The sequence below is a fragment of the Pelecanus crispus genome, chromosome 2, assembly GCF_030463565.1.
Source record: "Pelecanus crispus isolate bPelCri1 chromosome 2, bPelCri1.pri, whole genome shotgun sequence".
Lineage (NCBI taxonomy): Eukaryota > Metazoa > Chordata > Aves > Pelecaniformes > Pelecanidae > Pelecanus > Pelecanus crispus.
The window spans coordinates 122,226,514-122,250,609 of NC_134644.1; the positions used below are offsets into that span (position 1 = coordinate 122,226,514).

The 24,096-nt window shown below is 38.4% G+C and overlaps 1 protein-coding gene across 1 annotated transcript in view; it reads left to right on the forward strand.

Annotated features, from left to right (window-relative positions):
• The window catches only part of MIB1 (MIB E3 ubiquitin protein ligase 1), a 77,634-nt gene that overhangs the window by 3,365 nt on the left and 50,173 nt on the right, over positions 1-24,096 (forward strand). Inside the window, exons 2-6 of the mRNA XM_075704582.1 lie at positions 7,161-7,332; positions 10,058-10,187; positions 12,000-12,104; positions 19,886-19,952; positions 23,457-23,661. Of these exons, the coding sequence (XP_075560697.1) occupies positions 7,161-7,332; positions 10,058-10,187; positions 12,000-12,104; positions 19,886-19,952; positions 23,457-23,661 (679 nt within the window). The remainder of the gene's footprint in view (positions 1-7,160; positions 7,333-10,057; positions 10,188-11,999; positions 12,105-19,885; positions 19,953-23,456; positions 23,662-24,096) is intronic.

The following is a 24,096-nucleotide window of genomic DNA, read 5'->3' on the forward strand; positions in this document are numbered from 1 at the left end:
GTGGTTGCCTGATGACTTGCAAATAAATCTGGTCTTTCTGTAAAGTAGCCTTTTGCCAGGACCTAGGAGTCTTGAGGGTCCCCTTTTTCTGGTAGTTGTTGTGGAAAAGAAACAGAAAGGAGTGGTCTTCTGAGTTGTTAAACAGAAGCTAAAAGTATGTAAGTATATAAGCCCAAGCTTTATATTTAGAAAGGAAGGCAGCCTTTTGCCAAAGGTAAAGACTGTACAGTAGCATGTACGTAGAGAGCACTCCTGACTATGTTCACATAATACTCATGCTCATTACAGAAACTCAACTCTTTCTGAAGATTTGCTTTCTACAAAGGTTAAGCAAAAATTAATTTGTCATCCATTTCCTCTTTTATATGTTTGGTTCAAAGTAACAATGTTATTTTCCTGCTTAAAATACTTAATTGTGTTTGAATAAGGGGAGGTGGTGGAGGGGCTGGGATCAGGAAAGGGAATCTTGTCATGGAATTATCCTGCAGCTAGAGCGAGCATCTGTGCGGCGTGGAAAGCTTAATGTGCTGTATTCTGCTAATACTGAAAATTCAGGTGTTATCCATTGAAGATCTGAGTGGCTTTTTCTACTTGTATTAGCAGTTTTCTGTAACCTGAAAAGTTGCATAAATCATCATCAAGTCATACATGTCAGAACATTTTAAAAAGTAGAGCATGGCCGATGATTTATCCTATGTTTTTGTTTGTTTATTCTTGCTTTTAGCACATCAAGTGTAATTTAAGGCAAATTGTCTTGGTCAAGATTTTTTAGTGGCTATTTGTAAATACTTACAGAACCCCTTGCAAGTAAAAAAATCTAATAGCTTCATGAGCAATGGTACTTGGAAGGCTTGGGTTTTTTAATAAACATGTCCTTTGTTCTTTCTGCCCTTCCCCCATGTCTCCTACACAATAATCCTCTCCCTCCTCATGTATCTTGTGATACCCTTACCAGATAGGACACAAGCTTTGGCAAGTCTGGCATCTCTTGTATGTAATAATTGGTCAGCTGGCTGCTGCCAAACGGGGTATTTAATAAATGAATTATGTTTGTGGGGACACTGATTTGAGTCTTCACACAATTTGTCGAAATCTGGCTAATCTCTAAGAATTCTTTGTTTTCAGTTTGTCTGGAGTCTGGCCATAGTGTAAAAATTATCTGGTGTGGAAGAACAGGAAGAACAAAACATTGGTATTGCTATTGGGTGTAAATGAAACAGTTTTCTAAATAGTTTGTGATATCCCTTGCCTGATGGTAGTATTGTCATTATAATATGAAAGGATTTTGGCTTATTAGAGTTTAGTAGAGAATAACGAGTCCATTGGAAACCAGATTTTGTTGGTTCTGAGAAGTAATTGAAATCACTATTGACTTCTGCTGTGCTTAACAGAGTGGTATGGATACGCCTTGTACATCTTGTTTTAATGTTCTAAAATGTTCTTTTATTGGACAGTTGTATATTGCCACCTTTGAAAATTGTCTTTAATACAACAGAGATATTTGTAACAAAATCAAATAGCAATTTGAGCAACACCGCTTCTATTTCCTTTCAGAACTTTAAGAGCGAGCATGGGTTTTAAAAACTTGTAGGCAAAGGCTGTAAAATTGATGTATAAATGAGTGGTGACAGAGGAATGGTGGGCTAGGTAATCCAGGGAAGATTTGGGAATAGATGACAAAAGTGAAAATAACCGTGGCAGGGACATAAAGTTAGGAAACTAATATGAAATGCAAATAGTAAAAACATTAATGACAAGTGGAGATCAGGAATATTGGATTTTATGGTGTGCTAAGGCTGGAGGGACATTAGGAAATGGCAGCTATTTAAAAGTAATTAGGCATGGTGAAAGTACCCTTCTCGTTACCTGGTTTCTTTTGGTTTTTTCAGTGCAGTATGGAGGATGGTACAAAACCTGTTTCATGTTGAAATAGCGTGCTCCTAGGAAATTTTGAAGAATGTTTAGAGGTTTAGTGTTTGCATTATTTTAGAGAGCTAAAGTGCTCTTCTGGTTCACAGCTGGCCAGCTGCAAGGCTGATACTTGAATTCTGAAGTTTTTATGGCACTTTAATATATTCCAGTAGTTTAATTAGGGCATTCTTTCCTAATATAAGCTTTGTAAAGTTTGTGTTTCTCAACCTTTCTTAAACAGCCTTCCTTTTGAAGAACGGAAGTGGTTTATGTGACAGATACAGGTTGCATTGGGTCAGGATTTCACTTTGGCTCCAGTACTTACACTTGACCTGGTCTCCTGGTGGTTCCTGCGTGTACTGTGCTTCAGTTTACATCATGGGGTGGTTTTGGACCACACAAACTGGTTTACTACATGGTGGAAGTAAATTGAAAGATATGATCTCAATGCTGATGAGCATTCAGTCCGCTGGGCATTAAAAATGATGTCTCCTTCTTTCCCCCCAAATGTGTGTAGTGCCAGCATCAGGTCCTCAGTACTGAATTTTGGTGAGTAGATGGTGATGAGTAGATGGAGACCATGGTGATTCAGGTTGTCCCCATGCAGCCCATGGAGGGACACAGTGGAGCAGGTATCCACCCTGCAGCCTGCGGGGGACCCCATGCTGGAGCAGGTGGACGTGCCCTAAAGGAAGCTACAGCCCATGGAGGGCCCATGCTTGAGCAGTGTTTTCCTGAAGGGCTGCAGCCCGTGGAGAGGACCCATGCTGGAGCAGGGGAAAAGTGTGAGGAGCTGTTATGGACTGACCATAACCCCCCATTCCCCATCTTCACTGAAGTTTCTTTACCGAAAGGTTTGTCAGGCATTGGAACATTGGAACAGGCTGCCCAGGGAAGTGGTTGAGTCACCATCCCTGCAGGTATTTAAAAGATGTGTAGATGTGGCACTTAGGGACATGGGTTAGTGATGGACTTGGTAGTGTTAGGTCTTGGTTGGACTCGATCTTAAGGGTCTTTTCCAACAGAAATGCTTCTATGATTCTGTCTCCCCTGGGGAGAAGTAGGGAGATAGAGAAAATGGGAATGAAGGAGCGAAGCTGAGTCTGGGAAGAAGGGGGAGTGTAGGGAGAAGGTGGTTTAGTTTTTGTCTTTCTTGCCATCCTCTTTTTACTTGGCAATAAATTTGATTTTCCCCAAGTCAAGTCTGCTTTGCCTGTGATGGTAGTTGGTAAGTGATCTCACATGCATCTCGACCTACAAGCTTTTTCGTTCCCTGTCCTGTTGAGGAGGGGGAGTGAGAGAGCGGCTGGGTGGGTGTCTGGCAGCCATCCAAGGTCAACCCACCACACTTGTGTACCTATAATAACTAGTTCAACTTAAAAAAATAAAATTATTCTTTCAACCTTCTTTAAAACATACTACTGATTTAAATAGTTCATTTTGTTTGTATTATGAGCATGAAGAAGAATTTAGTGCTCACATTTTGTGATCCAGTAGTAGCACCTTGTTTTAGCATCTTTTTTTTTTTTAGCAGATGAAGTTAAAACTCTCTTAGTCTGCTGTCACCAGAGGCATACAAATCTACTTCTCCCTCCAGATCTCTAGTGCCATGGTTAAACATTCTGTAACAGGATTACTTGCCTGCTCCTGCCCGGCAATGCTTTGTTTGCTGTGCCAGCAGTGTTGTGCAGCACCACAAAGAACAGGATTGGGAAACCAATTCAACTGAATATTTTTCCTCCTGGGTGTTTTTCAGCCGGGTATGTTTCTTGATCCAGTTTACAGCTCAACTCTGCAAAAACCTTTTGCTGGCATAATGGAAAGAATGGAGCAGCATGGTCAGGTGAGGCATGCACTGAAGTGGGTGTTGCTGCTGGAATCATGTGTCAGGGAATGACTGAAGAAAGGCTGTATCTATCAGGGTGGTGTTTAGGGATCTGTGAGATAGAGATGTGACTCTCAATCAGAGACTCCAAATACAGACATGCACTGTTCTCTTTTAAGTCCCAGACACTATAGTCAGTAAAATGACTTTTGAGTCAAACATCTTTGTCTTTTTTTTTTTTTTTTTTCTTTCTTGGTCTTTCCTAATGAAGCTTTTCTGAGTTTTTCCACAGCAGCTTTTGCCTCACTGGCAAGAAATGTTTAGTTTTGATTTAAGTTTACTGTGAGATGACCTAGTTCTTTATTACGTGACTCATGATTATACCTTTCTTTTGCCCGCTTTCCTGCTGCTTGGACAAAGTGAAGAATCCTGCAGCACCCAATTCCTGGGTCCTTTTACATCCAGAATAAATGCGATCCTTGGCAAGCTGTCTTCCCTGAAGTTCAGCAACCATTAAAAAAATTCCAAAGATGAGTAACTTCTCTGTTTCTATGTGAAATACCAGTTTAGCAATCAATTTAAAACAAACAAACCACCCCTCAATCCCAAGCACCATAACTAGTTAGACTTTGTAAGCAAGGCAACAAAACAGTAACAGGATATCTGAGTCCTTTTAATGCACCTGCTCTTGAAGACTACCAAAAAAGTAGTAAAATAGTTCAATACAACTCGTAACAGTGAGGCAGCCACTGTGAGATCATACCTAATACTATCTTTTTGAGTGTTACAGATAATCAACAGATACCAGACATCAAAGTCTCAGTGTACATAAGAAGAAAGATAGGTTTCTCTTTGATGTTAACCCTCCATGTCGGGAGCAAGGTCATTGATGGGAGTTGTGTCGGGGAGAAAACGTATAGGTGATTTCCAAGTTCTTGTTTTGTAGAAAACCAGCATTTTTAGTTGTTGTTACCAGGCAGCAAATAATTTTTAAATGTAGAAGGTTAGTTAAAAAGAGCGATTATGGTATACGAGGTGTGTTGTCTGGCAGTTGGAGTTGGCACATAATGTTATGGGTTATAGGACTTGTCTGTGCCAGGCCTTCAAAATTTCAGCACAAACTTTGCGTTCAAGGTATGAATGCCGCCTTAGTCATTAACCTCTCCAGGAATTACAGTGATCATTTAGTATAACGTCAGCAGTTTCAGGGGGTTTTTTTTGTCACTGAAGGGTATCTTTGGCTGTCCTGAAGAGGTGCTCAGATCTCTGTGGTGCTATGTGCAGTCTTTGCTCCAAATGTGTTACCTTTTCCAGCCTTAGCTAAATACTTATTCCAATGTTCATGCATCAGGAAAACTTTTTATCATGAGGCCAGAAATCTTCCTAAATACATTTATAATCAAGGTTGGAAGAGGATGGAGTGAGAAGCCTTCTTGGTTAGGAGAAATAATACAGGAGATGATTTTGTTGGCATCCCGAGGGACCTTGACAGGCTGGAGAAATGGGCCAACAAGAATCTCATGTAATTCAACAAAGGGAAAGGCTGAGTCTTGCACCTGGGGAGGAATAACTGGTACAAACTGGGGACAGCTGGCTGGAAAGCAGATTTGCAGGAAAGGACCTGGGGGTCCCAGTGGACAACCATGTGACCATGAGCCAGCAATATGTCCTTGTGGCAATGAAGGACAGTGGCATCCTGGGCTGCGTTAGGAGGATTGTTGCCAGCAGGTCGAGGGAGGTGATCCTTCCCCTCCACTCAGCACTGGTGAGGCCAGACCTGGAGTGCTGCGTCCAGTTCTGGGCTCCCCAGTGCAAAAGAGGCATGGACTTACCAAGTGTGTCAAGCAAAGGGCTGCAAATGTGGTTTAAGGGGTCTTAAGGCATCTGGTATGAGGAGAGGCTGAGGGATCTGGTGGTCTTTAGCCTGGAAAAGAGAAGGCTCAAGGGGATCTTACCAGTGTATATAAATACCTGATGGGGATTGTAAAGAGGATGGAGCCAGGCTCGGTGGTGTATAGTGACAGGACAAGAGGCAATGCGCACAAACTGAAATACGGGAAATTCCACTTAAGCATAAGAAGAAACATTTTTGAACACTGGAACAGGCTGCCCAGAGGTGGTGGAGTCTGCGTTCTGGGAGGTGCTCAAAACCTGACTGGATATGGTCCTTGGCAAGCGGCTCTAGTTTACCCTGCTTTGAGCAGTGGTGGTTGGACTAGACAATTTCCAGAGGTTACTTCAACCTCAGCTGTTATGTGATTCTGTGAAATGATCAGACAAGAAGGCATTTCCTTCGGTTTTGCCTCTCCAACTGTTGATTTTTCTTCACAGCAGGTGGCTTAGCTGTTGGACACAAGTGACTAATAGGTTTATAGTGAATTTGGCAGTCATTTCCAAAAGCATCCCTTCTGGAGGGGACAAAAAACCATTCTTTTTCCTCACTAATTTGAGTGATCTGTTTTTTTGGCTGTTTTTTTTTTTTAAGGGCGAGTGACTGGGAAAATTCTGTGTTAGTTACTCCAACCTTTCAGTGCTCATTTTTATCCTGTGCTATAGACTGAATGCCAGTGCTTCTCTCTTCTATTGCTCAATTTTTTCCAAACACCACCGGAATTTGATTTTTTTTTTTTAATAAACTTGTGGCTGTTCACTGTATTCAGAACGCATGCATGGAAACTGTCTGTGACTGATTGCTTTCACTCTGCTGTAGCCTGGCAAAGCTGTAGGAGTAAGTAGTCTTGAGAACTCGGTTTTTGTGGAAGGCTGGGCAGAGCACATGCTGGTGGGTTACATCTGATCTGTCTTTGGCACATTCTTTCCAGAAAAAAACCCCAACATACAAAGCAGTAAAATGCTTCAAAAATGGTAACAGATTTTCATGAAGCTAATGGATCTGTCCAACAGAGCTTAATTTTTTCCTATATGAAAAAGAATAGAGATAAACACTTACCTTTTCCAGTGTACAAAGTGTGTAAGTCAAATCAATGATTTTCAAACTGCCACGCACAGTTGAACACAGTAGCCTTTGTGGTATAAGGTGTGCTGATAGTCTTAATCCAGAGATAAAATTCCAGAGTGGCTGTATATTTTGATATACTCATTTCTGACCCTTCAACTTGCAGTTAAAGGATTTATCATTTTCTTTATCTGATTTGTATAGATGGAAAAAAATCAAACATAGCTTTCTCAGCTTTTTGAGCTGAGAAAAGATAGAACATTTAAGGAACAGACTGACAACTGGAGATACGAGTCCATTATCTTTTCCCCTCAGTTGTATAGGCTGGTAGGGTATCACTAGCAGCCTTTCTTTGTTGTTAACATTTTAGTATATGGTTTCAAATTAGAATGGTGTGCAACAGAAATCTGTAGTGATGTAGCAAAGTTGTTAGTCTTTTTTTTTTTTTTCTCCTTTTTCTTCCCACAGGTATCAAGCATGATGGGACTATGTGTGATACTTGTCGACAGCAACCCATCATTGGCATCCGATGGAAATGTGCTGAATGCACGAATTATGACTTGTGCACGGTTTGCTATCATGGGGACAAACATCACTTGAGGCATCGTTTTTACAGAATTACCACACCAGGAAGTGAAAGGTAAAACATAATTTTTTCCCATGAAATTAAATAGGAATAGTTAATTGTGGCTAACTTTTAAACTGCAGATTGGGTTACTGAAACTTGGATTAGGTAAGATAGTGGCTTGAGGTGTGGATTCTGTTACTGGCTCTCTGCCTCTTTGTGGGGGAGTGTAGCTAGGACAAATCTTTGGAGCTTGGAAAGCATGGAAATTCTAGAAAGAATGGAGTAGAGAAGAAAGTTAGGGTATGATTATTCAGTTTCTTTTAACATCATTGCAGTCTTCCTAGTTCTTGTGTTATCATATAGCAGCTTTAGAACAAAGGCAATTATCTTTACACAACGTGTAGTCACAAAATGATTTGTCAATGAATTCCTGAATGTGAAAGTTTAATTAGGTTCAAAAATGGTGTAGACAGATTGAGGGAAAATATCCTCCTTGTGGGCTATGAAAAACAGAATGATCTAGAGACAAAATCCCTGACTTGAACTGCTTAAACTGCTCACTACAGAAAGCAGAGAAAAGATGCTGTGAAGGGTTGTCTACCCTTGCCTTGGTTTTCATGTTCTTTTCTTAGGCATCTATTACTGTCTCCCAGTGGAGAACTCTGAACAAAATTGGCATTTAGTGTGTTCTTGCATAGCTGTTCTTGACTTTAAATAACTTGTCTAAATCCAAAGCCCCTCTCTGTCATGATTTATCTACCAGTTAAGTGAGAACAGTGGTATTTGCCTGTTACTAAGCATGAAGGCTACATGCTGTGGTATCACGACTGTGATAACTCTCCATAATGTTCTTTCATTGAATCATCGGAAGCTTTTTTTTGTTAGATATGATATTTGGTTAAATGCAATGTGTGTAAGACAACATTTATTTCCTCTTCTTGGAGAAGTAAGCTTTACAAATATGTTGTAATTCAGTGATGTGCTTTTATCAGTGCTTTTACATTAAGGGAAGTGTTTGGAGCACACAAACTGAGTTCTGGTATGGTGTCTTGTAGGGACTGTGTTTATTTTCTCAAACATTTGCCTTGAAGTTTAACTATGGCTCAAACACCCAGGTCAGTGGCCTAATCAAAAAAGTAACCTCTGGGTTTTTTGAGATTCATGCCAGCAGATCTAGGTACCGAATAGATATCATAAGCTTAGTGTTTCAGTTATAATGTTCTTATGCAGAACAAGACTTAAAGTTGAATCCAAGAGTAGAAACTGCTGGCTTAGTGTAATTAATAGAGAATAGGTAACAAAATACAAGTATGTGGGGGGTTTTTTTTGTTTGTTTGTTTTTTTCTTTTTTTTTTTCCTGAAGTTCCCTTTGTAATTTCAAGTGGTCTGTTCTGGTGTATGAAGCATAGTTTTTAGTTTTGGAGATAGAGTGTATGCAATGTATAGAATTGCAGGAAATCTTTTGCATCTTGTCACTTTCTCCCCATCTTTGTTTACTCCCATTGAGCTCTGTTTTGCAACTCCTATCTAGAAGGCAGCTTCATCTGCCAAGGAGCTGTTTCTATTGGATCAAGCTTAGCTGAGAAAAATTGATTAAAGTTAACTGTTTGAGGGAGGAGAAAAGGGTAAAGCAGTGCTATTGAGTTTGGGGGATATCTAATAGGATAAATGGCAAGAGGCATCTAAGGACATTTGGATGAAGGAAAACATAAGCTCTACCTATTTTATTCTTGAGTCTGGGATATCATATGGGCAGCATACTGAAGTAATGTGTGCTGGTTTTTGTCTCAGCTTTGTAGGTGTTGAGATCTTTCTAAAATGCTGCTATAAATGACATATCTTTGTGTTGTCTATCACTCTTTTATATTACTTGGATGAAAGTGGCTAATACTTTTCATGTGCTCTTTGCGTTGATTCTAACACTAACTTTTTCCTTGTCTGCCATCTGCTGGATGTTAAAAGTTTAGCAGGAGGGTGGTACACTTCCTGAAGAGGTCAGGAAACATTCAGAATTTCAGCTGAAAAATACTTTTGTCTGGCAACATTTTCCTGGTATGAAGTAAGAAATCTGGTTGCATGCAGACTGGTGGCTTTTGAGATGACTGAAAAGGCAGGAAAATGTTTGTCTCTTTGTTTCTATTTGTAAGTTAAATGCTCATGAACTATTCTGTTTGGGCTTGTCTATTTCAGTTCTGTTGAAGTCAGAGGGAGAGAAGAAGTTTGCTTTAGAAAAATAGTATATTATGACTGAACAAATAGATGCTGATATATTGAATTCAATTTTCCAAGATATGCTATAAGAAGTATGTAGAAAATAAACTGAGACATGGAGGGGAAAGAGATGTTGCTCTTACTAAATAGCATAATTCTGAATAAAAATGGCAGGGCAATTGCAGGACAGTAATATTGTCCTAGGGTGCATCTAAAAGAAACAGAAATGTGTTGTTTATATGACTCTGTATGTTTCTTTAATGATTTTAATAATAGGAGTACAGATCTATATGTAAGTGGTTACAAGATTATTGCTGTTGGTAGGAAGTTTGGAGAAGAAATTATCATTAGAATTAAAAGCTGATTATAAACATACAATAAATCAGATTTAGGAAGATCATGGGTTTTTATCTTGTGGGCTGCTCTTCAAGTTGAGAGTTGAATGGATGTAATTCATGCACTGAAATCTGCGTTTGTGGGGTTATTTTTGTTTCAAGATGCTCTCCTTCCTTCCCATCCCCAAAGATTCATTTTGGACTTTGTTTATTATCTTGACATTTGTGGGTTCTTCTTTTAATAACTTCAGGGTATTGTTGGAGTCTCGCCGTAAATCAAAGAAAATTACAGCAAGAGGAATCTTTGCAGGTGCCAGGGTGGTGCGAGGAGTTGACTGGCAATGGGAAGATCAAGATGGTGGCAATGGGCGTAGAGGAAAGGTAAAATAAAACTGGTTTAAATAGAAGATGCGTTTCTACATGCTCATGTAATGGCCTCGGTGGCCTTTCTAATTGTAGAGTAAAAATACCATCATAAAAGTTACTATTTTAATTTTCTGAACATTTTTTAAATCTTATTCTATAATGGTCAAGCATTTAGAAAGAGGAGGGGATGTATACTGTGGCCAGTTCTTTTAAATTTGCTTTTTTACAATACCAGCACAAACTTTTTAAAACTCTTACATTTTTGACTTGGTTCTGTTTAAGGCTGGCATGTAACAACATTAAGGCCTTGGGCATATTTCAGCATTACTAGAGAGCTGGTATAAAAACAGAGCTCTCAAGAATAGCCCTTTCTGGTCATCACTGCATTCTGTAGTCTTAGTGCTTGTGGGTCAGCACATTTGTGTATCTCTTGCCCTTGGTTTTCAGTGCTTGCACCCTGGATTTTTGTTTTTCACCTAATAATTATAGGGACTTTTCCAGTTTAAAATTAAAAACTTTGCAAGTGTTGGATGTGGATATTCTATTACTGGCTTAAGACATTATACGAGTGTTTTTGATATAGTTGTACAATAAAAATATTTGGATTTATTGAAAATTGCATGGAATGATATGTTGCTAATTATAACCTTTGCAAATTTTCTATTTACAACTTACATTTGCGTTGAGAACTAATGAAGGTTTGTTACAAGTATGAACATACATCAGGGAGTGTAAAATATACGATGACTTTTATTACCAAATATGAGATATTCTAGAAGGAGTATTGGATGCCTTTATATCTTGTTGAACTGCTGGGTTTTGTTGAATTTATTTTTAGTACACTGGAGCAGCATTTAAAAGACAGCGAGGAGTTCCTGTATAAGATACTTAGCCTATTTTATATCCTAGACACTTACGGAGGCTTTAGGACTTTTGAGGATTTCATCCTGGATTTTTTTGAGAGGAAATAATAAATTTAAATCTCTTAAAGCAAGGGATATTCAGATGCAGCTTTTTTCATCTTGATTATTTACCCCTTGCTGTGAATTTGGCAAGGTATTTTGAAATCTCTGAAACTTTGCAAAATAAGAGTCTTCTCCTGTGTTGTCTGCTTTATGTACTAAACTTGAATTAGTGGGATTATTTGCAAGCTGAAAATATGTCTGAATGCATATAAATGTTTTTAATGAGGGGAAAGGCAGATGGTAGATAGTAGAAACAGCTTTTAAATAAATGCAGATAAGAGTGAAGACAAATTCTGGAAATTGATTTTTTTGAGTCATGGAAGTGTTTTCAGAATTGGGTGCATGGCCTTACAATTTTAGAAATGTCAGGGGAAGTCCTTTTCATTCTCCTTCTTTTGTACTGTTGTTAAACAGATTGGATCTGGAAATAAAACTTTGTCTTCTAACATAGCGCACCGCCACCAGGCTAACACAGGTTAAACCAGATGAATTGAAGCCATTAAAATAGTTCTCATCCTGTTGTTCTTACTAGAAGCAGTATTTAACTAAGAACATGTCAAAGCATCATAAAAGAATTTTTTACAGTTCAGATTTTGTTCTCTACTTATGTAGTTAGACTACCTACCAAATATATAATAGAAAGATAGGCCTACAAAGTATATATTTAGGCTGCCATCTTATTAAGACACCTAGGGAACACTTGTATAAAACAGAAAACAGCTTCAGAATAAACTTCATTAAATTCAGTAAAACTGCTGTATCCTGAATTATTCTGAAGAGATGCATAAGAAGGTTTTAAGTTCAAATTGTGCTTCTAAGTCTTTGTTCTAGAAACAATTCTCTTATTTTTAAAACTGAATAGGTGACTGAGATCCAAGATTGGAGTGCGTCGAGTCCACATAGCGCAGCATATGTTCTTTGGGACAATGGTGCTAAAAACCTTTACAGAGTTGGCTTCGAGGGCATGGTAAGTATAAAAGAACACAAAGGGTAAAATGTATGGTGGGGGAAGGGTAGTAAGAATAACTTGTTGTGCTTTATTATCCTGCTTTTGTAATACCCTTTGTCAGTTTGCATGCTATTAGTCAGGTCATTGTGAATACAGCTGTATGGATCATGCATATGTATTAGGAAGAAAGTCTGATCTGGGAATTTATAAAATGTGTGAATAACTTAAAGTTAAGGGCTGGTTTCTGCCAGAGTATAATAAATATTTACATCACACACATGATTATCTTACTGTGCTACTATTGTGCTGAGATTAAAATTCAGAAAAGCAGCAGCAGCTTGGTCATGAACTTTTTAAAGACCCTATTTCTTTTAACTCCTGAACTCTTCAGTTCACTTCAAATTTTGGTGTGGTTACTGCAAGATTTGCAGTTTTTAAATTACTGGCAACACTCAGAATCCTCTTGAGAGCAATTTTTTTGTCAATGGAAAGGTGCTGAATTAAGTTACAACCATAGTTTGCTTTAGCACTAAATTTTTCATTTTCACTTCCTAGCATTTACAGCTATTTCTACAGCTTTAGAGAGAAAATGGGTCAGACTCTAGCCTAAGTGCCTTCTGTCGCTGGGTTTTCTTATCCTAATGTGGGTCAGGAAAGGTTACTTTGATTATCAACTGCTTATAACATCTTAATTAGCATTTTCTTTGCATGATTTTTGTTTGATACTGCAGAGGAAAACCCTGTTAACTTACCATTGAAGTGTCATCTTGTCACATGTGTATCAGTAATAAAATGTTAAACAATGACTAACCTAGTTTTTTTGAAAGTAAAATACTTTGCCTTATAGCCTCACTTGAAATAAAGTTCATTTTTTTATAATAAAAAAATAAACACTAAACACCACCTTTGCAGTAAATACATATTTTAGTGTCAGGTTTAAAAAGAGTAAACATCTTTAGTGCAGCTCAGCTTTTCTGATGCATGAAGATGCTAAGGATAAAATATAAATCAGTATTGAACTATGTCTTTCATGGTGTTGTGTCCGTCCGTCCATCTCCCCCCCCCCCCCCCCCCCCAGTTCCCAGTTCTAAAGAAAATTCCTTATATACTGTCAAAAGGGAAAGAAAAGTGTATGTAGTATTATGTAGTATAATATTATTAAACCAGTGGTTGGTATCTTCGTCCTTATATTTGATTGTGATGCATGGAGAAGGAGCACAATTACAAAATCTAAATACAATGAGATACAGATCAACTGATTGTTTTGGTTGCAGTTTCAGTTACTGGTTAAAATTTGTGCACTGCATAGTGGGAATGCTGTGGAATCATTAAAGATTCCTTCTGGCCTCAGAAAAAATACATTTAAGATAAGTTATATTTTGTTCTGAAATAGTTATTCCCTTAACGAAAATTATATTTATTATTTGTAAATCAGCTATATTCTGTTGCCAAACTGTTGCCACATAAGGAAGTGTTAAATATTTCTAGAATACTTGATTAACTACTGCAACTGTAAATTTGAATGGATAAGGGTGACCCTTCCCATGAGATTTGTACAAATAAAAATATTTGGTAAGTCATTTAATAACAAAAAACTGTTAAAATGTTTGTGAAACTACATATTTGTATATGTTTTATATAGAGCATAATATATAAATAATGTGTGTACATACATATGTATAAAAAGGATAATTTGAGGCTTTTTACATAGTGCTTACCTGATTGTAATCTGTTCCTACAATAATTCTATCTTTATCAGACACTTTTATCAAATACAGTTTTCACTTCAGAACGGATTCTTGGATATCTGTGACAAATAGTAATTTGAATGTAAAGCTAGATTTTATAACTGATTAATTGCTTGCTAAGTGTACAGTTCATTATGATTACTTACTGCTATTTATGTGCCGTTATGTAAAGCTGACTAATGGACTGTCAGAAAGTCCATGTGAAGTTAGGGCAAACTTGCCTTGGGACAAGAAAGTCCTGAGAATGCGGAATCAACAATACTCAGCGTGTGCCCATGTAAATACAGCTGGAAAGAGACCCCTTCTTGCAAATGAATAACACTTGACTCAGAGGCAAATGGATCTGATTAAAGAAACACAGCTTATTATTGTAAGTCAGGGTTGCTTGTTTGATAGCTGACAGGCTGCATCTGGTCCTCAAAATTAATCTATCTGGCCTGCCAGCTTTTCCTTGGGAGAGATGAGGACTGGCTGGTGGGGCAGCAGGTGCTGGCTGAGAACTTGCATTTATTTGTGGTCATATCCTTTGAGTTTTTTTTCGAGTTTGCTGTTGCTGTGTTTACATATGAAGCAGTTGAGAGGGGTGCATCTTGCATTTCCTTGTGAAGCCTGGCAACTTAAATCTGGGAGTTTGTGCTGCCACAGACCACAAATTCCCAAATTGAAATCTGTTTTTATGATACTGTTAGGTTGAATGATGTTTCCTACATCCGTAGTAGGAGTAAAGTACCATTGGCTAATATGGTGGTTTACACTGCTTGTGTTTCATGTCTGTATGTATTCAGATTCTAGAGCCAGACCAAGCTTTTAACTGCATTACCTGCTTTAGAATTGTGTGAACATAGCCTTTTGCAATAAAAAGATACACTGTGTGGAATTAGAGAGTTAATGAGAAGATTGTGATTTAGCTTTTTGGACTTGTTTCTAGTTTTTATTTCTTCATATCATACAGCTGAGGATGTAAAGCTGGTAACTTCCATCAATCCTCAATAAGCATTATATTCTACCACATACTAATAGAATGGTTTTGCTATAAAAACTTAAGAAAATAGTTCCATCAGCAGGAGTGCCCCAAATCAGTTTCATTATTTAGGAACCGGTTTTGTGCTACCAAATTTCTTTGCTCTTGCCTTTTTTTTGCTGCATTAACTCCCTCTTCTTGTTTTTCATTATGGAGGATCTTGCTTTCATCTGTGTAGCCTCTGAAAGAAGTACTGTAGTTATCATCCATCATTGTCACAGTAATCTGTAAGCCATCTGTGTTTGTTTACTTTTTTCCACAAATTCTGAATAGTTGAGTGCATAAGGGAAATTGAGAAGATTCCTTGCCCTTGTGTTTTTGACATTACTTTAAACTTTCTTATCCTGGTTGATACCTGATGTCTGCTCATCACCATTTATTTGGGTTACACTTAAAGATAATCCTTGAAATTACTCTAGAGGATTTTAACCATGCCTTATTAACACTGGGTTTTGGTGTGGTTTTTTTTATTAATAAAAACAAGGTAAATGTCTTGGCATACTAGGCTTTGCAGGTGAGTGTTATAAAATACACAGAAATACGATTCCTGCTGCAGATACAACTGTCAGATCTGTAATGTAAGTCAAATCTTCAACTCTCTAGTCCTTTATCTTGTCCCCAGTACATTCAAAATGAAGGGTTTAGGAAGGAGCAACAAGAATTTTCATTGTTTTGTTAGTTTAGTGTCCTGTTGCTTCTAGATGCTGATCAAAACTGATTTAAAACACAGAAACGTGAATTTTGGGCACCTTTACATGTGGAGCAGGTGTTTTATTACATTACTCACAGTGTAGCCAAAGTTAGGTAGTTAGTTATTTTGGAATCCAGAGAGGAAGGAGATATTTGTGTATACCTTGTCCATTTATTTGCATTTGTCAGCAGACGTTGTTTTGCTTCTTGTTTATGTAGTCTTATTTCTCTACATTCCTCCTGTAGTCTCAACCAAGCCAAGTTTTTCATCTCTCCATAACTGAGTTGCTTAGAAACATATTTCCCTTAAGCAGAAAAGTACTTACTGATCCTTTTCCAGTTTTGTTATTTACAGTATTAACTCACAAGGAAGACTTTAAAATGATCCTCCTTAAAAACAAAAGTTACACATGGAATGTTTTTATAATTGATAGACAGCAAGGTTTTAAACAGTTCACTCAGGATTTGCCTCAGGTCTGATTTCTTCTGTAAGAAGGTGTTGCTATTGTTTTTATACCTCACACCTCTTTGTCATTTCAGTGACTTTCCCTACCGTCTTCTACGTCCTTCATTGCTTTCACTTTTCTCAGCTTCTTGAAACTGAAAATGATTTGAGTTTATTAAATTTGAAATACAGCATTTCTTATAAACCTTTAGCTAAAACTTATGGGTTTATCCAGTCCCTTGTTGTTTTAATCAGGTGACAAAGCAGCATGCACTGGGCTTTCTCCATTTGCCCTGTAAGGGCTTATTTCCTTGCCAAAAGCTGTTGTGAGTTTGAAGACTTAAAATGACCTTTAACAGGTGTATTCAGTGCTACCTCACACACCTGCAGCTGTGGCACCATTCCTGCTGGTATATCTGTAAGATCAGTATTAATTGCTCTCCTGGTATTTGCTGCTGGTGTTAGGTGCTATTTCAGTGCATCTGGATCAAACATTCTTAGCAGCACACGTAGTTTTCTTATCAAGTCTGTAGACTCCCTTCCCTGGTTTTGATGGATGGCATTCCATATTGATTGGAATAACTTAATAGTTATTCCAGTAGACAGCTGCTCCTTCAGCATTGTTTTCCTCTTCAAGGTCAGGGATGCTGGTGCTTTTACACCATCTGCCAACACTGCTGACATTGCTGTAATGTACATTTTTTCATTCTCTGAAGTTTTTATGATGATGAAATTGCTGCTGTTTTTTCAATGTTATAATTGGATGGTAAGTCAAAGTAAGCTTATGTTTTCTGTATCTCCCATTTGGCTGAGCAGATCATGATCTTTATGTAATCCAGTCACATACAGCTGGAATGCAAAAAGTTTTTTAGCAAGTTAGAAGGTAGATGCTAGAAGACCAAGGTTCTCCACTGTAGGCAAAACCCATTATTACCCACTGCTCACGTGCATCAGCTGTTACTACTGAGCTGAAAGTCCTGCTGTGCAATGTTTTGTGCTTGTGCTGTTCCTTGAGTTTTCATTATAATAATTTCCTGCTTAACTGGGGCTTCCATCTCTTCTCTAACTATACACAAATTCCACAAAATCTATAGCTTGTTTTTCTGTTTCTTGAAAGAATCCTATTCAGGGTTCATCAAATTATTTCTCCATCAAGTTGGTGTACAAAAGGTTATGCTTTGTTTTCATCTTTGCACGTTTGTCTCCACCATATATTTACACCCAGCCTAACAGTTGTTACTTCTTTTTCTGTGCACGCTGTCACCGTGAGTCTAAAACTTGCGTTTTAACATCCCTTGTGTTTTGGTACAGTCCCTTTTGCACTTGTATGTCTCATCTCCAAACGATCTGCTATTTCAATCCATTTACAAGACTCGGGGAGACTCATAAAACTTGTAAAAATCCTGGTGGGGTTCTCTGACGTGTGGTACAGGAGAGCTGGCAGCCTGGTGTGCCTGGGCTTTGGGTGTCTTTGTGCTCCGTCCTCACTAGGGGGGGCCTCTTGCCACGCAGTCCCCAGGGAAGGATGGCCAGGAGCTTAACACCACCCTTAATTTTTTACTTAAACTACTTGGGCAGAAGAAAGCTTGTTTTCCTTTTCTGATGAAGATAGTAGCTGAGTGCTAGAAGTAGTATTATAGTTGCTTACCCAGCTTTTGTGCTGCTGAGGTACAGCTAAGTACAGTTTACTATCTTAAAACTCCAGGACCTTTGTTGGGTTTGGTTATGTTTTTAAAGACATTTGCAGGCCTTTGTCATGTTGATGTTACTTTTCTGAGTGCTGTTTGCAAAGTTGCTGAAGGAACTCTTTGCTGTATATACAAGTTAGTTTCATACTGCCTTAATCTTTGTCAGTGCCTCATCTTTCTATGTGTTTTGAGTCCTCAGTTTTTTGGTGAAGGCTTATGTAAAAAAACCTAAAAACCAAAACCAAACAAAAAACCCCCAAAACACATTACCTTGCCTTTTTTGTGATGCTTAGATCAGACTCTTGTTTTACTCCTTGGTGATCTAACATTGACTTCACCATGTAAGTGAAAGGAAGACAGATGTGAAGCTGAGGTTCAACATCAAGCTACCACTTAGTTTTACAACCAAGTATGTCATTATACTCCAGAAATAAACTGTGTGTAGGACATAGTACATGCAGGGTAAAAAAAGAGAGCAGATTTGTAGATTGGTGTTTTTTTTTTTCCCTGTAAAATTTAAGGTATCTTAATCTACTTCCTAGTAATTTCTGCTGCAAGATAGTAATTAGCCTTTTAGTGAATATTTTATTTCTTCTGCTAGCTTTTAGCCATCACTCTGTTCTGTATGTTAACACTTGCTGTAACGCAAGCTATCTTTCACCCAGATTTTGCCTGGCTGGGAGGAGAACCATGTAGGACCCTCCCGCGCGCTCTATTCTTAATGCTCTGAAGAACGTGAAAACAGCTCTTGCACGTATACCCCTTCTTGACTCCTGTGCAGACAGCTGGTTGTTGCATGACATGAAGAGTTTGTATTCAGTGAGTGAGAACAAGTGCTCCCAGGCACATTAAATCTCTTGTTGGTCTGGGGGAATGAATCAGCTTGCCATCTGGGACGGTCAGCGCAGCCCCTTTGTCTTGGGCTGAGTTCAACCCAGCACCTGCCCGCCGGGCGGCAGCATTTTGTCGCAGGCCTGCTGCTGCTGGGCTGAACAAACTCTCTGTCTCTCATTTCTCATAGGATTTGAAGAGCGGCTAGATCTCATTGTTTTCATCTGGCTGTTCTCATCACTTTTTGAAAAAGTGGTGGTACATTCTCTGTAGATCAGGATACACGCTGAATTTTGTATTGTTTCTGGCTGCTTAGCAATTACAGGTCACTGAGGGTAGTGGTGTGTTTGTCAGTGCCTTGATGATTTGGAAGACTTGAGAGTTTTCATTTTAGTCCTTTTGCAGGAGCACAGCCTGTCAATAAATCTTGGGTGTGGGAAAAATAAAGTATGTGTTTAGTTCTGGTTGATTGTATCATAACCACCACCTGTCCTCTATTTCCTCCCCCATCCCATAGAATATTCTGACGCATTTTGCAAACAGTTTCCTATCTCCTTCCCAACTTATGGTGTGCACAAAATGCCCTTTGTTTAGTGAGAATTGTTCCGTAAGGAGCAATGGCAGATGGTAGCCATTTGGCTTTAAGGGTTACACAGGGGAAAAAAACTAGAGGAAAGGAGAATTATAGGAACTCTGCTGGCTTTATGAATAGGAGTTGGTTATCGTACTTGAAACCTCTGGTTCTCAGATAATACTAAACAGAGTCTCTCTGGAGGATAAGCTTTAGAACTTTTCTCTTTAAAAAGGTCATGTTTAGCTTAGCATAGTGTTTTTCTAAAAAAAAGTGATATCCTTGTGTTCTGTATATTCTTAGTCAGAAATTCTTCATTTTGTAGAATTTGGGTGCCAGGTTTTCTTCTCTAAGTTAAACATGTATCTGTCAAAAAGGGTTGGGAAGAGGGGACAGCACTGTAAGGCATTAAATGATCTGTACAAGAAAAGCTGTGGCCACGAGCACTGTTTGCAGATTTTGTTTTCTTTCCTTGCTTGTGTTTTTTAAAAGGAAAGATAACTTTATAGAACAATGCAAAGGAGCTTTGTGTTACTTTAATACCTTCCTTTGAGTTAAAAATGTCTCATCCTTTGTAGCCTTTTATATTGCTAAAGGTTATTAAAATCTTAAGAATGTTAAGGCTGATAGATTGGAAAGTATTTGAGATTGTATGCATCAATAACAAATTCATGGGGCGTGTTTTCTGTACACATAATTTTCAACCTTTCTTAACTGAGTGTATTTCAGTTCTAGTTTCACTGACTTATGTTAACCTGGAGACTCCGTCAGTGAGGACTAAAGTTTTCTCAATCTCTCTCCATAGTCTGACCTGAAATGTGTCCAAGATGCAAAAGGAGGCTCTTTCTACAGGGACCATTGTCCTGTGTTAGGTGAGTTGAAGATAAAGTAAACTTATCTTGATATGTGTTAATTATACGTAGCCTGGATTTCTCTTCAAAGGTTATCTAAAAGGACTGTCCTTACTAGTGAAATGTAAATGGTAGCATTTCTATGCATTAATAATAAATTGTAACACATTTCTAAATGTATTTGGTATCAGTGTGCCAAGTGGATGGCAAGGGAGCTGTTAATTGTTGACTAAGTAGTAAATTGAGTCACAAGTCTTATGCACTATATTTCTAAAGAGCCGAAGCTGTGCATTCTTATAACATTGTCAAATATTCAGAGATATTAAATGAAGTAGCATGCGCATGGCCATAAACAGGAGTCATTCGAACATATAACTTAATCTGGTATTTTATACTAATACTAGTATATGTTGTGACATCTTAGTTAAGGTTTTCCATATGAGCTATTGCACTGACTTATTCCTCTAGTGTCTTGGCTGGGCTGTAGACATGTGCAGAGTGTATTATCAAGAAGAATTGCCAGGTGTTTTGGTTTTTGAAATACGGGCAAGTTGGGATAAATTTTATAGATTACTGGACACAAATTTCTTAATTAATGTGTATTTCCTTGGCAAAACACCTGGTCATAGTACTGGACACCACAGAAAATCTTGCTTTTCTTTTCGAGTTTCTTATTATACTTCAGTGCTTAAAAAACTTAGCTGATAATACTGGCTTTTGTAAAACGATGAGAATTCTGTATTTACTAGTCTTAATCTAATTCCTTGCACAAGTACTTGAAGTATGACCTGCGAGTGCTATTCTTTTATTGACAGCATTGGTGAAAAGGTGAAAACAGTAAAGCTCTGTTTTGTGTAGAAAAAAACCCAGTTGTTCAAGAAGACACTTAGATATTTACTGTCAATTAGATGAATTGTTTGAAAGTAAAAAGCCAAGGCACTCAGATCTTTGTATCTGTACTTAAAATTAATCTTGTCATTTTAGTCTGATGGGAATAAAAATAGGAAAGTAGTAATAGGATCTTACTGGTTCTTCATTACACAGGTAAACTTAGGTTCTTATGGATGCCCTTTATTCGTTTTCATTCTTGCTTTAAAAGTACAGGTCTAGGTTTTCTGCACGTAGCATACTTTTAGGGTGATACTGTATTGAATGTATGAATATTAATCACTAATGATAGTAGGAGACTATTCTTTGTTAAATTCTTTCCCTTCCACTATATTAAGTTGCTCTAAAGGATGGTGATGAACTCAGTTCATCATTCTTACCACGTTATCCTCCATCTTCTCAGTCTTACTGTTTGTTAGAACATCTGTCCCTTTTATTTCTCTTCTGAATGTAGTTCACAGATACGTTCATGCTGTGAATTTAAATGTATGCTTGCATTAAAAACTGGAAAGTATATTTTGTGATTTGCAGTCTGCTTTGAAAAGTAGAGTGCAAATAATATTCCAACAGGGGCCTAATTAATATGGAGTAGTATGTAGTTGGTGCAAAATACTGGGACTGATTTTGTTCAATACCACATCGATGACCTTGATAATGAGACAGAGTACAATCCCAGACAATTTGCAGGTGATAGCAGTTGGCAGAGGGGTGTGGTTGAAAGTAGAGCTTTATTCAGAAAAGCCTTGAGGAAGTGAAGAATTTGGTGAATGGAGACTTTGTGGAGTTCAATCAGGAGTGCAGTTTTGCACTCTGATTGGAATAAGGCTATGTGCTGGGAATTGTGAATGCCTGAGTGAGGAGCCTTGCTGAGGAAGACCTGGGTGTTGCACTGAATACCGAAGTGAAGAATGAGACAGCAGTGTGCTGTCATTGCAAATAAGGTAAATTTCATAGTGGGCTGTATTATAGAAGGATGGTGGGCAACAGAATAGGAAAAGTTGTTATCTCCCTCTTCTCAATAGTAATGAGGCTGTGTCTAGAATATTATGTCCTGTTTGTGTTATTGTGTGTCCATATCCTTTTCCCTCCCCCCACACAGTTTTGAGAAACTGGAGGGGGTCTGATGGTGGCCTGCTGAAGTGGTTAAGAGACTGAGAGGACATGATTTGCAAGGAGGAGGGGCTGGGCTTTTTTGGTAAGAAGGTTAAGAGGTAATCTACTAGCCACCTACAACCACTTACAGGGTGATTGAAAATGATGGCACCAAAATTTCAGTAGTGGCAAATGGCATAAAAACAAATGGTAGTGGCCTTAAGGCCACCTTAAGTGACTAGCGAGGTTCAGATCAGATATTGAAGAGATTTTTTGTTACACCTACAGCTCTATATTACAGCACTAGAAAAAGTTACTTGGAGAGGTTGTGGAACCTCAGTCCTTGAGGCCTTCCAGGACTCAGATAGGCAAAGCCACAGCTGACCTCAGCTGGTTGTTAGTTCAGCTTTGTGTGGGACATCAGACCAGATGACTTCTACAGATCCTTTCCTCCAACTAATACTTCTGTAATTCTTTGCTGGATTATATCTCTTCCTTTCTTAGACTGTCTCATCAGGGCTGTCTCTGGGATGTTTGCTGTCTAAGTTTTCTGTCTAGTGAGTTCCATATCAGTAGCTTTTCTGAAGAATTAATCTTTGACTTTGTCCTCTGCAGAAGTGGCTGGTTTCCATGTGTTTTGCTGTGAAGGTGAAGGGTGCAGACTGAAAATAGCGTTCCATCTACAGGTCCTTTAAAATAAGACCAGGACAGAAGGAAGTCACTGGGTGGTCATAGAAGTCAAAGTCCATTGAACGCAAGCATTTATTCATGGGCATGTTTCCTTTCTCAGCAGTTTCTTCTTCAGTAGTATCAGATTCTCTTCTTCCCCATTCTTTACTGTGGAGACTTTTAGTGTTACAACTAGTGCTGCCAACATCTATTGTGGATTACAGGCTCTGGAATACGTCTCCCTCCAAATAATGTTTTTTGTCTGTATTTGTTTGTACTTCCTTATTGTTACAGTGTAAGGACCCTTTCTCCATGATTACGTCTTGCTTGGAAGAGGAAAAACAAACACACCGCACCCCTTGCTGCCTTAGAGAAAGCAGTATCACTAAAGGAACTCTGCTCACCCTGTCCTTTCCCACTGCTGTTGCCATTGAACTCAATCTACATCACTTCTGCAGTTGTCGTACTCTCCACTGTTCTGTGGATGGCACCAGATACCATCCTCAGGTTCTGGTGGTGAGCAGGTCCACAAGTGTGTTCTCTCATCAGTTAACACAGTTTGATATGTGTGAATGTATGCCATTTCCCTCCAGCTAATGAACTTTTGCTATGACACATCTTTTGAAAGCAGGGATTGTCCAGGGAGAACATTTTAATTTTAAATTTGCAGGGGTTTTTTTTGTTTGTAGTCATCTCCCCACTTATAAGGTTAAAGATTTTCATTGTCGGTCATTCTGGAGGTATTCTTTTGCCAGTGCTTTCTCCACATTCAAGGACTGACGCAATTCAAAACCACTTTCTCTGAGCCTTCTGCTTATCTTTCAGCATGGAGAATAAGTGTGGTCTTGTGAGTATTTTCTTCTTATTCCATTTCAGGTGAGCAAAATGGTAACAGAAACCCTGGTGGGCTGCAAATAGGTGACCTTGTAAACATTGACCTTGATTTGGAAATTGTACAGTCTTTGCAGCATGGTCATGGAGGATGGACTGATGGCATGTTTGAAACTTTAACAACAACTGGAACAGTTTGTGGCATTGATGAGGATCATGACATTGTAGTACAATATCCAAGTGGCAACAGGTTTGTTATATAGCCTTCATCATTGATTCTCACAAACTTCCTTTGCCTTCAGCACTTGTGATCGCTTGGTGCCAGAAACTTTCTGTTCTCCTTTTGTGTCCGTTAAGATTTTCTTGAGAATTTTTATATTCCTTCTACAATGTGTAATGAAGACTTACCTTTAAAGATGCTTTAGTAGGAAAAGGAAGTTTGTTGCCTCTCTCACTTGGTGAAAATTTGAGTCCAAAATAATGAATTATGTTCTGGACTATCTTATTTCCAAAATGTAGTGTTTTAAGCAGTAATTTCTTTTTTAATTACAAAGTATCCCGTGTTTTCAAGGGGAATGGCAATAGCAATGCATAGTGGGTTTTCAGGAAAATGGGCTAAGAGGACTGGTGACAAACTTTTTATGTTGGGCATCTTGTTTAATATAGAGTGACCTTGGCATGGTCT